Raw genomic sequence first — 12,157 nt, 5'->3', positions numbered from 1 at the left:
TGCAGTGAAATGGTAAACTTTCCTAAGTAGGCGTGGTCACCTCTCCCACAACTACTATGGAAGCATTGTGAATGTCACAGATCATTTATTTATATTTTCTTTTTCTCACATTAGATATTTACACAATTGACAGTTACATTAAGCAGCAAATAAGTTAGCTAAGATGTTGACGTTGCCAGATATCTTAAACGTTGCTGAGACAGAGACAGGTCTGCAACAAAGTTAATTATCTACTAAATTGTCCATAAAAAAATACCATATTTACTATGTTATATACAATAACATCTAATAAGCTGCTTTCAGACTGCCATTTCAAGTTGCAATATTTAAGCATTTTTAATGGCAGAAACACGCCGTCGTCTGACAGTAATCGAATCATGTTCAGCAAAATGCAGAACTGCAAAATTAAAACATAATTTCGTCTAAATGATATAGGCCTACACCTTCTTTTCATCAGTTTGCGACATTTTGGATAGGAATTATAGAAATGTGTCTCAAGCAGTGCATGAACTAAAGCAAAACATGTGTTATACATAGGGCTATGCGATAGATCGATATAAAAGATATCGATATATTTTTAAATGTGATATGGAATTAGACCATATCACATATATCGATATAGTTCAAAATTGCACAGTGATCCTTGCTCCAGGCAAGCTATGGCTTTTATTTAAGATAATTTTTTATTTAAATGTGCACTTTATGGAGATTTTTAAAGCTATTTTTTTAAAAGGTACTCCTGTTGTTATACAGTATTTATGTTTACTTAAATAAAAGGTTTCAATAGAACTACTTGTGACATGTCATATTTGGCTTTAACTTTGACTGAACATTTGCTCTCACTTTGCGATAAAAATATCGGGATGTATATCAGATATCGATATTCAGCCTACATATATTGGGAAATGACTTTTGGTCCATATCGCCCAGCCCTAGTTATACATCTAATAAGAAATATCTATACCTTACACATAATAATAATGATAGATAGCACACACGCAAACACACACACACACACACACACACACACACACACACACGATCTGTGTGCAGACAAGACAAGACTCCATCTCCTTTATTCTACCACCTACACTACAAGTATCATTCTTATCAAGAGCCTGAGATAAGAAAAAAACAAAATCAACATCACATTCAAGTATCTGGCAAAACTTCTGTTGTAAATTCAACAAGTGGTTGAATTCAGTTTGAATGTGTTGCAGCAATAAAAATGAGGGCAATGCAAGTGAATGAAAACCCGGGCAAGAATGAATGGCCTTTGTGTTGTGCAGTCTTCTTGACATATCATTTATTTTCCAGCCATGGGGTCTGTGGTAGATCAGTAGTCTGAACCAGTCTGTGCCCTGCTTGTTTCACTCCAGCTCTCCCTGTCCCTTTAAACACTTCCTTCCCCTGTTACCATAAAGCTGCTAGAAGAGCCTCACTGCAAAAGTCACATGCTCCAGCTCCCTTTGTTTCCCCATAGAAAGCCTCTATCTATCTGTGCACCAGAGGAACTGGGAACACAGAGCATGCCATTGAGAGAAGTCATATATGAGTGGAAATGATGGGGATAAAAATGACTGTTGCTTTCAGCTTGTCTGTCTCTCTGTGTCTACCGGTTATATATTTTGTTTTCTAACACGTTGTCATTTGAAAACAGCAATATACGAGAAGAAGTCAAAAGCTTACCCATAAATAACTTGAGTGGTAAACAAATTGTTAAACTTTGTTAGTGAAACAAAAATGCTCATGATGGTTACAAAAGCTTGATCAATTCAAATGTATCTTATTTTATATAATTCTTTATTTTAATTGCATAGATGGTAGATTCTGTTATGAAGAGATAAAAAAAATATGCATGGAAACCATTTAATTTAACACAAATGTTTTTTAGGTTTTCCACACATAAATAAAAGTGAAGGTGAACAGAAAATAAAGTTTGGGAAAAAATCAATATGTTAACACCCATCACCACCTAGCACATGTAGTGGTGATTTACAAATAAAACCAGATATTGTTTTTGATCCATCACAACATCAGAGTAGCGATATGCTGTAGTGTGACTCCAGGCTCTGTCTTCAGGCATTACGGTAGTCCACCCAATAGCCCAGAGAAGAATTCCAGGAATGTGAAAAGCTTCAATTCATATTGAAACTAGATTAAAATGTGCTAAATGTTGGTTTTAACTTGAGAAACTAAATACATGGCTACAGGGTCTTAAAGTTATACTCTGTGTCAAGATGTAGAATATATCAATCCTGCTTTTCGTCTTCTGTTTCAATAAAGCAGCAGTGATGTGCATAGGGAGCTGTGATGTCAATAGATATTGCCAGCACTGGTTATGTGAAAGACTATACTACGAATCTGATAGGGTTATCAATAACAACTTTACCAATGCCCTGAACTTTTCCCCACATGAAAAGTTATGCAGACATCTGCCTAGTAACAGCAATTCCTCCCATTGGTGAAACTCCAGTCTCCTCCCGTTTGTGTGTGTGTGTGTGTGTGTGTGAGAGAGAGAGAGCGAGAGAGAGAGAGAGAGAGAGAGAGAGAGAGAGAAAGATTGCATGTAAGAGACAGCTTTTTGTGTTTTTGAGTGATGTGAAGTATAAGCTGATATTCAATCCAATTCCTATCTATCTTTCTTTTTTCTTTTAAATGTCAACTTAAGTCATATCTGTTTAGACAGGCCTTTAGTTAACTAGGCTATGTACCTGGTCAACTAGACGACCGGGCTTTAACTAGGTTTTCTTGATGTATTGTGTTTTCTATCTATCTATCTATCTATCTATCTATCTATCTATCTATCGCCAACAACCATGATTAAACTAGGTGGTAAAGTCTGATATAATACAAAGTTTTAGCAGTGCTGTGTGTCTCAGACTGACTACTGTCCCATGTGCTCACCTCATGTTCAGCTCAGTGAGTTGAGAACTAGACTTGGTGCTTTAGTGACTCTTGGGGAGACAGAGGAAGAAGGGGTGTAAGCCGTTATCGCCCCCTACCGACGCCGAGCTGCCACTTTCCTCCGGCCAGCCCTCTTCCACCGGGGACAGACGTCCAGCCCCCAGACTCAGCCCCGGTCGGACCTCCCACCTCCTCAGCAGCTCCCAGGCTATAGGAGGAGGGGGCAGCCAGGCGGGGGTCCTCCTCTCCTCCTCTCTCTCCCTTTCCTTATATACATATGTATATAATAGAATCCCTTCCTCGCGCGCAGCAGACTGCTTGTCTCTTTGATCCCCCCCAACACACACACACACACACCTCCCCCTAACAACAGCTGACGTCATCGCGCACCCACCGCACCGCACCACCTCCTCCTCTCGTGCGTGCTTGCCGATAAACTTTGTGTGTGTGTGTGTGTGTGTGTGTGTGTGTGTGTGTGTATGTGTGTGTGTGTGTGTGTGTGTGTGTGTTCGCGCGCGCGGGGGCCTGTACATGTTTGGTGAGCGCGAGGCAGGGGTTTTTGTCTCGCGGGGGGAAGCGTTTTGTGCTTCAGAGGGCTCGCGCACACCGGAGGAGCAACAAGGCAGCAGCAGCAGCAGCAGCAGCAGCCCAGCAAAAAGAAAGTGATTTAAAACCACCGGAGCAGCCTTCTATCTCTTCTAGCTTGCTTTTTCACAACACGGTGATATTTAAATAGGGCGATCGTGAGAATTATATCGGCAGTGATAATAATAATATCAATACAAGTACTATGGAAGACCAGCTGCTGTGCTGCGAAGTAGACTCCATCAGGAGAGCCTACCAGGACGTCAACCTGCTCAACGATCGAGTCCTACACACTATGCTGAAGGCTGAGGAAAACTACCTACCGTCACCAAACTACTTTAAGTGTGTTCAGAAAGAGATTATACCCAAAATGAGGAAAATTGTTGCCACCTGGATGTTAGAGGTTGGTTTTACTTCACTTGAACTTTCAGCTTCAGTGGCCGAGTTTCGATCCTAACTTGTTGCTAGTGTGTCGAGGTTAATGTCTGTTAATTCACCGTGCATGTTACATAAAAGCTGTGAAAAGTACGTCCCCATGAGATCTGGGTGGTCCTTCGGCTATAAGAGCAGATATTGGCTACAGACACGCACCCACCGTGAATACATTTGTTATTGATTATGTCTTACTTTTTCCAGAAGGTTTTGAAATGTAATTACATGAAGAAAATATTCCAAAATAACTGCAATGTACACGTATGCAGTCTGGCCCGTGCCAGTATTACGCGCCATCTTTGTTGTCGTATATATGAAAAGGATTTTAATATAATTAAAAATCTATAACATCTACAGAAATGACAGCAAGTTGTTTAAATCGGCCAGAAATGCTTCTATATCATACGATTGTTGCATACTACCTGGTACATCATGATCGACTGCTATCAATTGGAAAAGTTTGTTTTGCTTCACAAGAGTCGCTGCTGTCTGTGAAGGTCGCTATAAGTAAAAGGGCATTTTGTTAAAGTGCGAAAGTATTACATGCACATGAACAGTCGGATTTGATAGAGTAGATGTTTCTTAACATTAACATTAACTTTTGAATTGAATTCTGTGTAGTTTTATATTTTGTATTAATTTCTGAAATGTGCATCAGGGAGCCGAGCAGAAATGTCGCCAGCACGTGAAGAAGACTACTCTGCGAAATTATTTTTTCTTTAATTCATCTGTGTCACTATTCGACATATTTTACTCTCATCCGATCAGGCACATGATGAGGATCATTTACATGATAATTGCGCACAGCCTGATAATTTTTAAATATTTATAAATATTTTATGAAAAGATGACGAAGTTGAAATTGGAGAGTGAAACATGCATCGACGCCACCTTTGTGTCTCAGTCAGAACTGACTGCAGACTAATTCCCGACTGTTTTCATTAGGCCTGCTGCACAAGTTTGACTAATACTCGAATAAATATATCGTTTTTTGACCTAAAATGCTTTGGGTTACATGTTGAGTTTCCATTAAATAGCATGTCACATATTATATATTTTACACTCCAAACTAGGCTGAATTAGATGCCCAAAATGTTAATTCCTTTTTATTTAGTTTTGGATGATTGTGTAGAGCGCAGAAATTGAATGCAAACAGCTGTGCATGGATTAAGACATAGATCCAGTGGGGGCAAGGACTTAACAATGCATGTGAATGGGGGAATTTTCCCACAGCAACCTACAGCAACCTCTAAGTGCTTCTTTCACCTCCCAGGTCTGCGAGGAACAGAAATGCGAGGAGGAGGTTTTTCCGCTGGCTATGAACTATTTGGACAGATTTTTATCAGTGGAGGCAACCAGGAAGACAAGACTACAGCTGCTGGGAGCTACCTGCATGTTTCTTGCCTCCAAGATGAAGGAAACTGTGCCCTTAACGGCTGAGAAACTCTGCATCTACACAGACAACTCGGTCCAACCAGGAGAGCTGCTGGTAATTGAGTTCTGCAGACATGGATGTTGCATAACACATACAGTACATGAGCAGCACTGGAGTCCACATGAGCAGAACACACAGTGTTTGCACTTCATGTCGTTTGTCAGTGTCACTGTGGTTGAAAAATATTGATTTCGTATTGAGATGATATAGATAAATTCTTTGGTTGAAATGAAAAGAAAAACAAAAAAGAAATGTAGTTTTGGTGTGACAATCTGAATGGCTGCCTGTGACTTTCCCATGGTGACTGGAAGGCCTCTCTGATTTCATGAATGGTCTCAGTGACTGCCAGGGAAACATTGATTCACAGCGACACCTAGTGGCCATTAGACAGAGGTGCCGCTTTGTGGCAGTGACAAACTACACAGAAAAGCAACACACACTTTTCTTTTGTGTTTGCTGTGACATTGATTGTATGTGGAACTATTTCCAGTGCTGGCCAGCTGTTTGGGATACTGAGCTTAGTAATACATACAGTCATATTCACATTTACACGTTCTTCAAGTTTACACACAACAGAGACATACTTAAAACCTAGTACTATGGTGTTGATGGGACTGTCTGTATATAGTATTCATAACTAAGTAAGCAATGCATTTTTTAAATGACTAAAAATGGAAGTGGATTGGATTATTTTAATTTTTAATTAATTAATTTTTCATTTTTATTAATTCTTCTTTTCGAACTGAAAAATAAACAACATAAACTACAACAGCGTAGGCTAGATGCATATACATACACATACTCACATAAACACCAATATACAGATGTATATATATACCCTATACATATACATGCATCCGCTCTGTCTAAGTAATAAGATAGATATAAGAACCAGTTAACTTAATATTCAATATGCATTTTCCATATATCATTATGGTCCGGAAAAAAAGGGAGTAGGCTGAAGTAAAAAATACTTCTCTAGGCCTCTCCCCTGGTATTATTCATCTAGTATAATTCCAAATGAGCTTAATATAATGCATTATTGGGAAAATGAAACCTGGAGAATGTTATGCACTGCAGGGATAAAGAAAGAAAGCTGAAAACATTAATGGTGTCACAAAAAAGAGTCAACTTTAATCAGAGATCTGTGACAGGGTGCTAGAGTTTCAGGGACTACACGTCACAGCAGATGTAAAAGGAGTACATTTTCATCTACATCTGGCTCAGTCTGATTGAATACCTCTGGTCTGGTCCATCCACAGCAAATGGAGCTGCTGGTTCTTAACAAGCTGAAATGGGATCTGGCTTCAGTCACGCCTCATGACTTCATCGAGCACTTCCTGTCCAAGCTGAAGATCTACCCATCCACCAAGCAGATCCTGAGGAAACACGCCCAGACCTTTGTAGCTCTGTGTGCTACAGGTAGGCTGCAAACCTTCTGTCTTAATACAAGTTCTTACATGTCTTAGATCTTATTGTGTTTCATAAATTAACTTGTTCAGGTTAACATTTCTTCATCTGCTCAGAAAACTATGATAAGTAGTTATTTGTCATTTGCCAAAGACAATAAATTGATACTTATTTATAGATTTTTTTCATATTTCGTATTTCAAATTGTACATATTGATCTGTTTTAGTATGCTCTTAGTATATTACCTGCATATCTGTATATTTGTATATTTAATATTCCTTTTTTCTGTATTTAGTTATGCTCTATATGTTTCCGTATCCATTTACAACTTACTGACACAGGTTCCCAGACAGGGTTGATAGAAGTTTCAGTCAAATTCGAGAAACAGCTTTTCTGGAGATAAAAGCCCTAACCCCAGTATGGGATAATGGTTTTATGCTCACTTCCAGTTCCTGGTTTTGCTCTGTCTAAGCATGGCAGCCATGTTGTCATTATTAGTTAATAAATGGTGAAGGTTCAGAGGGGCAGATGTGAGACAGTCATATCGTGTGGGGTTTTTTTTTTGTGAGAAGATGTAGGAAACTGTCACTTTGTGGATCTTTTAGGGCAATCATATCTATTAAAAATAAAATGGATATGGTGTTAAACAATCCTCTTCAAACGGTGCTGTAGATATCATTTGTTATAACACATGCTTGTGTCATTTCCACAGATGTTAACTTCATCGCCAGTCCTCCGTCCATGGTGGCGGCGGGCAGCGTGGTGGCAGCTGTTCAAGGCCTCTATCTGAAGAGCCAAGATCCCTCTTTGTCCTCCCAGAACCTCACCAACTTCCTGTCGCAGGTCATTCGCAGTGACCCGGTATGCCAACGCACATTCTCAAAACACATATTTGAATATGGAAAAGGCCATTTATTGCTCTTGATGTTAGCGGCATGATTGATTGATTTTATTTGACCATTCTTGATATAAAAATATGAAACGGCAACCTGTGCCATACGTTATATAAATAAATAGAAATAGTCAGGGAGGACACAATAAAGCCCTAAGGCTTATTTCCATTGTGGTCCCTATAGGGCAGGAGACAGCGGCAAGTAGCAGCATATCATACATACATTAAACATGTATCATTCATACATACATACATATATGCATCAATCATTCATAAAAACATAAATTACAGTTTTAAATATAGATGACAAATACAAATTGCCAACAGTCTAAGATTGGTGTCTAAACCATTTTTTCAAGTTTTGTTTAAAACTGCTTATGCTTCTGACTGATTTGAGTTGCCCAGGTAACCTGTTCCAAAGAATAGTTCCAACATAAAGAAAGGACTCTTTACCCATGTTCATCTTAACTCTAGGTCAGGGGCCTCAAACTGAAATTATGTGGGGGCCGCTGGAGGCACTATATAAATGATATTTATAAAAAGACACAAAATTAGTAAAAAAAAAAAAAAAAAGACACAAAATTATAGAATAAAACACACAAAAATACCAAAAAGACACAGAATTACCAAAAAAAGACACAAAATTATTTTTTTTAAAAAGACACAAAATTACCAAAAAAGTAATTAAAGGGACCTTCCACACACAACACGGTAAAGTGCCATTCATATAAAACCCACGTTAAACTTTCATATCAAGGTGGGGGCCACAAAATATCGCCACGAGGGCCGCAATTGGCCCGCGGGCTGCGAGTTTGAGACCCATGGTCTAGGTGGTACAAAATCTGTTACACTTCCCCTAGTGGAATAGCGGTGAACTTCATTTACTCCATTTAAATTTTTTTTTTTAATAATTGGGTACCTCCCCATAAACACTCCTATGTACCATATAACTGCATCTGAGATACACGATCCTCCACCTTCAACCATCCCACCTTATCAAAGTGGGATGATTCAAGGTGGGGAGGTCCAAAACAAGTCTGATGAACTTGTTTTGTGAGGTCTGTAGCCTGTGCTTCAAATTCATTGTGACGCCATTATACCATGAGTCACATGCATGATGAAAGATGAATGAACGGCGTGACTCAGTGTTGATTGTGTGCTTGCAGGACTGCTTGCGGTCATGTCAGGAGCAGATCGAGTCCCTGCTGGAATCCAGCCTGCGACAGGCTCAGCAGACCAGCAACACAACAGAAACCAAACGTGTGGACGAGGACGTGGACCTGTCCTGCACCCCGACAGACGTCAGAGACATCAACATCTGAAACGACTGACAAGTTCACGCACAATGACCTGATGATTGAGGGAAAGTTGTCGACAAAGTGTGGTGATCGGTGGGCTGGGGAGGGGGTTCCTCATCTGAACTTAGCCTCCCCTCCTCCTCCTCCTTCCCGGTGGGCTGCTACCATGAGCGACATGTTACTCACATGCCTGCTGTCCGCTACGGCTGCCAAGAAGGGACAGAACGCCCTCCGCAACAAACCCCAAGTCACATTTCCTGCCAGTGTCCCCCTCGCATCCTGGGAAAAGAAATGAACACTACAGAAATGTACAAGAGAGAAAAGACACCGAATACTGATGACCTGTGTGGGCTGGAGTTCAAGCCACAAACAGACATTTTAGTAGATACTTTTTCTCATTCCCTGAAATATTAAACTAGGAATCTTTAAATTACAGCAGACTCAATCGCCTACTAAAACATCCCAAAGTATAATTTACAGTAGGTCCTTGTTGTCTGTCATCAGGTCGTCATCTGAAATCTGACTTTTGTTAAAGAGAAGAGGCTCTTTTTGTTTTTATTTCTCTCATCATGTATAAGGTTTTAGACTTCCTGTCCAAGCTCCCTTGTTTGTCTTGTTGCAGTGCAAACATTCATATATCCCTGCTTGCTTATCTTTAGTCACTTTATCATATATATGATTTTAGACCTCTTTATCTCTTAGTCTTATACCTCTTTTCTTCCAGGCTTTTTGTTTTTTAAACCAAGTGTAGTGTGAGACGCTCTGTTTTTATGACTCTAATGACTGTGGACTGCTGATGTTAAGGCTTGGACGTATGTGATTCTTTGTTTAATTGTTGACAACAGTTCAGCTTGCTCTAATTTGATGAGATCAAATTGATGCACAACTAAGCAGAGCAATCCACAGTCTCTTACGTGTCCTTTCTCTGTGTAGTTCTACCTTAACCATTCCAACTTTGTTTTATTCTTTTTGGTTTTTAAAAAGCACTTTTGGTTAGCGCTGCTGGTTGTCTAAGAAAATCACAGTGAATAAGTTTGTAAAACAACATGAAAATTGAATGGGGGTTTGAACAGGAGTCTTTTGGTGATGAGGAGTCAGAGCAGCACATGCAAACAGTTGGATCTGGATTAGACCTGGATCTGAGTCTTGTAATGGGACAAAATAATTGACCATTTTGGCATAATGTCGTATGCTGCTTGACACTGTCATAAGTCTCATAGAGCCAATGGCTTTCTCTAGCTGTCTTCTAAATCTCAGATTTGAGTTTTAGTTCAACAGATGTTTCATACAGGCAAAGATGCTCTTCCATTTTAAGACATATAATTGTTTCAGCGTAGGGACTGAAAAGCTGAAGGTCCAGTAAAAGTAAAAAGAAGTATTATTTTTTATAGTTAAAATAATACTTTATTTTTATATAGTAAAACATATTATTTATTCTTTTTTAGCTTGCATTTTCTAGTTTGCAAACTAACCATGGCTCAACCTACTGTTGAACTATCTCTGCCTCCAGAGCAGCCCTGTCATCCAGAAATATCTGTAAAAGTAAAACTCCACTCTGGCTCTAAATCTCCAGGGTGGCATCTCTTCCGTCGCTCCACTTCTGTTCAAATACGACTCATGGACTCTGGGAAGGGGATGAAGTGGAAAAAAAAAAAAAAAAGAGAAGGAGTTTTGAGACTTTGATTTTTGCACAAACCTAAAAGACGTGGGCTGCGTTTCTTGGGGACTTGCCTAAAAAAATGTGGAGAGCAAAACTGGCAAGTGTACCGAGGAATGAAAAGGCAGCAAAAGTGGCAAAAAGGGTGAAAGGTCAACAGGGAGGGGTGTCTTAATGCTGTAGAGTTCAAGTCAGGGTTTCCTACATAGGACAACAAAGTTGCCATGACTAGGTTGATGTATGCTTTATATAGGATGATGGACAGATACGTACCAGCAGAAGGGCTCTCTTGATATTCTATAAGTATGTCAAACTGTGTAGGAACCCTGTAAAATAGGTTTCTGATTGTACATTAAGGATAGAGAGTAGGAGAGAAACACTCCTTGTATTCCGCTGCTATAGAAAATGAATCCCAGCTATGTGTTTTAAAAAAAAGAAAAACAGATGACAAAAACGTAATGGATAAAAAACAATGCTTTTCTCCTGTTGTTTGCTGCTACATCTTTGGTGTTTTATATATATATATGTGTATATATATATAAAAATGTCAGTATACTGCCATTCTAGGTTTGAATTTTCTCATAGAAAATTGTTTTATTGACATCCTCATTTGTTGTTTTTATGTAGTTTCTATGTGATCCGTTTTTGTTTGTCTAATAATTAAAATAATATGATTTTCCGAACTATTCCAAAAAACAAGGAAAAATGAGACAATGTACAGAAATGCTTTGATCCACAATACCTCATGTGACAGTCAATATCTTCTCTAATTTTTATTAGTTTTTTATTTGTTTAGTTTTATATTCTATTCTACTTGTTGGTTCAGTGCCTACTAGCTCTGTTTAACCTGCTTGAGACGAAGCATCCGTGATGGAAAGTAGTGAGTCAAGGGCATGCTTTGAAACTGGTGCCATAATAGAAAATGGGATATGTATAACTCTGTTGAGTGTTAAACTGTCTCAGTGAAAGAGACTTTATCCCCCTTTAGGCCCATAGTGGCCTTTTTTCCTTTTCCCCTTTTTATATTTATAAAAGAAAAAAGCTTTTGGCTCCAATTTTCAAACTGTCAGTGAGTTGATTTGAGTTTGTAAATAGATTCAGTGTCGTGCTTGGTAAGCCATAGACTTTTTTGTTACAAAACATTCCACACAGTTTTGTCTACTTCATGCCAGTTGTCTGCAACATGTGTCGACTACACAATAAAAACATGAATAGATGGAGTCTGGAAAACTGACTGTCTTCTTCTTATCCACAAAAGATGAACTGGCAGTGTCTGTTATTGACTGACATCCACTGACAGTAAATGAAGCTGCTACTGTGCCATGCAAAAGTATTCATCCTCCTTGGATGTTTCACCCTTTTGTTGCTTTTACACATGAAATCATGGTCAATATAATTTGGCCTTTTTAAAAATAATTTACAAAAAAACCCTCTTTAGTATCAAACTGAAAACAGATTTGTAATAGTATCAATTAATTAAAAACCTATAAGGTAAAATAAATGATTGCATAAGTATTCATCCCCTTTAAAGTAACTGAAC

At 38.9% G+C, this 12,157-nt stretch overlaps 1 protein-coding gene across 1 annotated transcript; it reads left to right on the top strand.

The window, feature by feature from the left end:
- The first annotated feature begins 3,513 nt into the window (after positions 1 to 3,513).
- On the top strand, positions 3,514 to 11,837 carry ccnd1 (cyclin D1). Its single transcript, XM_059348807.1, has 5 exons — positions 3,514 to 3,895; positions 5,198 to 5,413; positions 6,622 to 6,781; positions 7,483 to 7,631; positions 8,829 to 11,837. The coding sequence occupies exons 1-5, from the start codon at positions 3,698 to 3,700 to the stop codon at positions 8,982 to 8,984; spliced, it is 879 nt and encodes a 292-aa protein (XP_059204790.1). The 5' UTR covers positions 3,514 to 3,697; the 3' UTR covers positions 8,985 to 11,837.
- The last annotated feature ends 320 nt before the right edge of the window (positions 11,838 to 12,157 follow it).

This window comes from Centropristis striata, chromosome 2 (assembly GCF_030273125.1).
Source record: "Centropristis striata isolate RG_2023a ecotype Rhode Island chromosome 2, C.striata_1.0, whole genome shotgun sequence".
Classification (NCBI taxonomy): Eukaryota; Metazoa; Chordata; class Actinopteri; order Perciformes; family Serranidae; genus Centropristis; species Centropristis striata.
This window is presented reverse-complemented; position numbering and strand designations above follow the sequence as displayed.

What these genes read in the sequence shown, in the direction of transcription:
- ccnd1 (XM_059348807.1), top strand. Translation starts at nt 3,698, where the DNA reads ATGGAAGACCAGCTGCTGTGCTGCGAAGTAGACTCCATCAGGAGAGCC. An exon ending in TTGCCACCTGGATGTTAGAG is followed by an intron (nt 3,896 to 5,197) that starts GTTGGTTTTACT and finishes TTCACCTCCCAG; the next exon opens with GTCTGCGAGGAACAGAAATG. An exon ending in TGTAGCTCTGTGTGCTACAG is followed by an intron (nt 6,782 to 7,482) that starts GTAGGCTGCAAA and finishes TCATTTCCACAG; the next exon opens with ATGTTAACTTCATCGCCAGT.